The 3,074-nt window shown below is 55.8% G+C and overlaps 1 protein-coding gene across 4 annotated transcripts in view; it reads left to right on the top strand.

Moving 5' to 3' along the window:
- FBLN1 (fibulin 1) overlaps positions 1-3,074 on the top strand; it is an 83,656-nt gene that overhangs the window by 3,493 nt on the left and 77,089 nt on the right. For 2 of the 4 annotated variants that reach the window (XM_007453910.1, XM_007453912.1), the window contains exon 2: positions 917-925. The exons of the other annotated variants lie outside the window; for them this stretch is intronic. In XM_007453910.1, coding sequence (XP_007453972.1) covers positions 917-925 — 9 coding nt within the window. The remainder of the gene's footprint in view (positions 1-916; positions 926-3,074) is intronic. 4 annotated transcript variants of the gene reach the window in all.

Below are 3,074 nucleotides of genomic sequence, written 5' to 3'. Positions count from 1 at the left end.
CCCCCCCCCCCCCCCTGCCACCCTTTCCTCTGAAGGTGGAGCTCTGAGCAGTGGGCACAGTGGGTGGAGCAGCTTTGCAGGAAAACTGTTCTAATAGGGAGTATTTTGCCAGTATGTTTTACATAATAAGAGGTTTTTCTTTTGCAAAACATCAAATTATAACAATTTCATTAATAATGCTTTTGCAGGCTTCATATGGTTCCAGTTTCCCTGTAATGGTCTCAAATTTAGCCAGATAATGAAACGGGTGGGGGGCGGGGGGCGCACCCATTATGTCACCTTTCCTGGGGTCAGAGACCCTTCAGCCCGGAGGGGAGCTCAGTTTTGAGAGGGTGTGGCGCTGAGGCCAAGTCATCTGCCCCAAGTCATCCAGCTCGTAGCAGGCATGGCTGGACCAGAGGCTGTGCTTTGCGGCCAGCACTCTCCACTGGTCACTGCTTTTAAGCCCCAGGCTGGTCATAACGAGAGGCTGGGACAGGAGGGTCCTACACCGACCCACCCATTGCTGGGGGTCAGCACTTGACCAGGGTTAGGAGACTGGTCCCAGCCCTGAAAGTGATTGGAGAGAGCTTGACGGACTCCCACACGCTCTCTGCTCTGTTTCCTTAAAAACAGATTGAAAACTCTCTGCCCCAGGAAATTATGATAATTGAAGTCTTTTACTCTTAGTCACTAACTTAGTCCTTCCCCACAGCCCCCTGAAGTAGGCACTACTGTTATTTCCACTTTACAGGCGTGTAAACTAAGACCCAGAGCGGATACTCCAGCGGATGACAGGCTCCAAAAGGAAGAATAGGTTCAAGAAAAATACTGGCTCAGCCCATTAGCGTAAAAACACTGTGATCTTGAGCGTTTAAAATCCAGTCCTGGGGCTTCCCTGGTGGCTCAGTGGTTGAGAGTCCGCCTGCTGATGCAGGGGACGCGGGTTCGTGCCCCGGTCCGGGAGGATCCCACATGCCGCGGAGCGGCTGGGCCCGTGAGCCATGGCTGCTGAGCCTGTGCTCCGCAGCGGGAGAGGCCACAACAGTGAGAGGCCCGCGTACCGCAAAAAAAAAAAAATCCAGTCCTGGTAACCAGCCCTTGCTCAGGACGATGTGGTAGTAAGTAGAGGACTCGGGACCCCGTGCTCCTAACCACTCGGCTGGACGGGCACTTCAGTGCCAGAAATGAGTGCTGTGTGCACGAGGGGCTCCTTTGAAAGAACAGGCATTTTCCATGGGGGGTGATGGTGGGGAGACCCCAGAAGTGGGAGCCACAGCCTGGGCCCTTGAGGGGCTCGCAGCTGTCTTGACAGGAGGTGGTCCCCCAGACGACAGCGCCCGTCTTGGTTCAGATCTGTGGATGAGCCTGTCCTGTGCTGGCTGGGCCGTCCAGCCCAGGGTCTGGCTTGGTCGCACCTCTCCCTCAGGTATGGCCTGAGTCAGGGCCTCCTCCCTGCCATCTGGAGTGGCGCCTAGGAGCCCCCCGAAGAACCAGAGCCTGAAGTGCTCATCCTGCTGCAGGGGTTGGCTGGCTGTGGCCTCAGGATGCTGGGAGCGGTCCAGAACCGTCCTCAGGATAGAGAGATTCGCCCATTTGCTGGCACCTCTGTAAAGGAGAGTGCTCTCGGCTGGTCTTGGGTCCTGGACACAGCAGGGCACGCCCGGCCTCTGAAGAGAACAGCCCTGGAAGTTGTTTAGGTCCTGTTTCTGCTTAATCCATGGGGACACCGCCGCCGGCCTTGCCAAGGAAACTTGTCAAAGCACTGGGCCGACACAGCCGGGGCCAGGAGTCTGGAAACCAGGTTCCTGCCCAGCTCTGTCCCCGACTTCCTGGGGGATCCAATGGGCAAAGGCCCCCGGTTATTCCTTCCCGAGGCCAGGGGCCCAGAGCCTTCTTTTTCCCCCGGTGAAGGGTTCGTGATGTGTGCTGTTACGTGCATGGCCAGCTTCAGGCCACTCAGAGGGAATACCAGGAGAGACAGGGGTCTGGATCCACTGGGATCTTACTCTTCATGGTTTGTATCAAAGATGTAAGAACCAAAGAACCAGCCGTGGGTCCGATGGGGCCCAGGGCGGGTTTTGTGATGGGCACTCGAGCAGAATTTGGGGAGGAATGGTTTGTCTATCGGGATACGGAAATCGAAGGTCAGCCGACACACTCCCTTTACATAGGTGAGGAAACTGAGGCCCAGAAGGGGGACGTGGCTTGTCTGAGGTCACGTAGCTGCAAAGTGGTGTCATTTGTAGGCTGGTTTTCAGTTTTACTCAGCAGACATTTCCCAAGTGTCTCCTTTGAGACTGGTGTGGCCCCCGAGGAGCTGTTTGTCACGCAGCCATCGTGTGTCAGCTTGTGCATCCATTTATTCAACAAACGCTCATTGAGGAGTCAGGTCGTGGAAGAGGCCTCAGGGACACAGGCCAGATAAGGTCCTTGCATCCTGGAGCTAGTGTACTGCGTGAGCTTCCTGTGGCTCTGGGCTGAATTGCTGCAACCTAGTGGCTTAAAACAGCAGAAGTTTAACCCTCTCACTGTCCTGGAGGCCAGCAGTCAGATATCGAGGTGTCTGAGGGCTTCCCTTCCTCCACGGCTCTGGGGCGCCCAGAACTCCTTGGCTTGAGGCTGCATCCCTCCAGTCTCTGCCTCCATCTTCACGTGGCTTCCTCCTGCGTCTCCTCTGTGCATCTCTAAGGACACTTTCGTGGGACTTAGGCCTCACCTGGATAATCCAGGATGATCTCATCTTGGGATGCTTCATTCCATCTGCAAAGATTCTTACTCCAAATTAGGTCACATGCACAGGTTCCAGGGGTCAGGACGTGGACACACCTTTCTGGGGGCCACCGTTGAACACACTACGCACACTAAGAGTAAACACAGAAACAGATGCACTAACAAAAAGTATCGGGGGCACCCGTGCCATAGTGACTGTAACACACTGTGACAGTGGGACGCGGGTGGCTCTCAAGTGGGTGTCGGGGGAGGGAGGGAGGGAGTGAGAGCAAGTGATACCTGAGCTCAGATGTGAGCGGCGAGAAGCCGTCTGTGAAAAGACCTGGGGAAGAGCGACTGGGCGAACGGGACAGCCGGCGCAA

Source organism: Lipotes vexillifer, unplaced genomic scaffold (genome assembly GCF_000442215.2).
Source record: "Lipotes vexillifer unplaced genomic scaffold, Lipotes_vexillifer_v1.1 scaffold382, whole genome shotgun sequence".
NCBI lineage: Eukaryota > Metazoa > Chordata > Mammalia > Artiodactyla > Lipotidae > Lipotes > Lipotes vexillifer.
The sequence above is the reverse complement of the archived record's forward strand: the minus strand, read 5'-3'. Positions and strand labels throughout refer to the sequence as shown.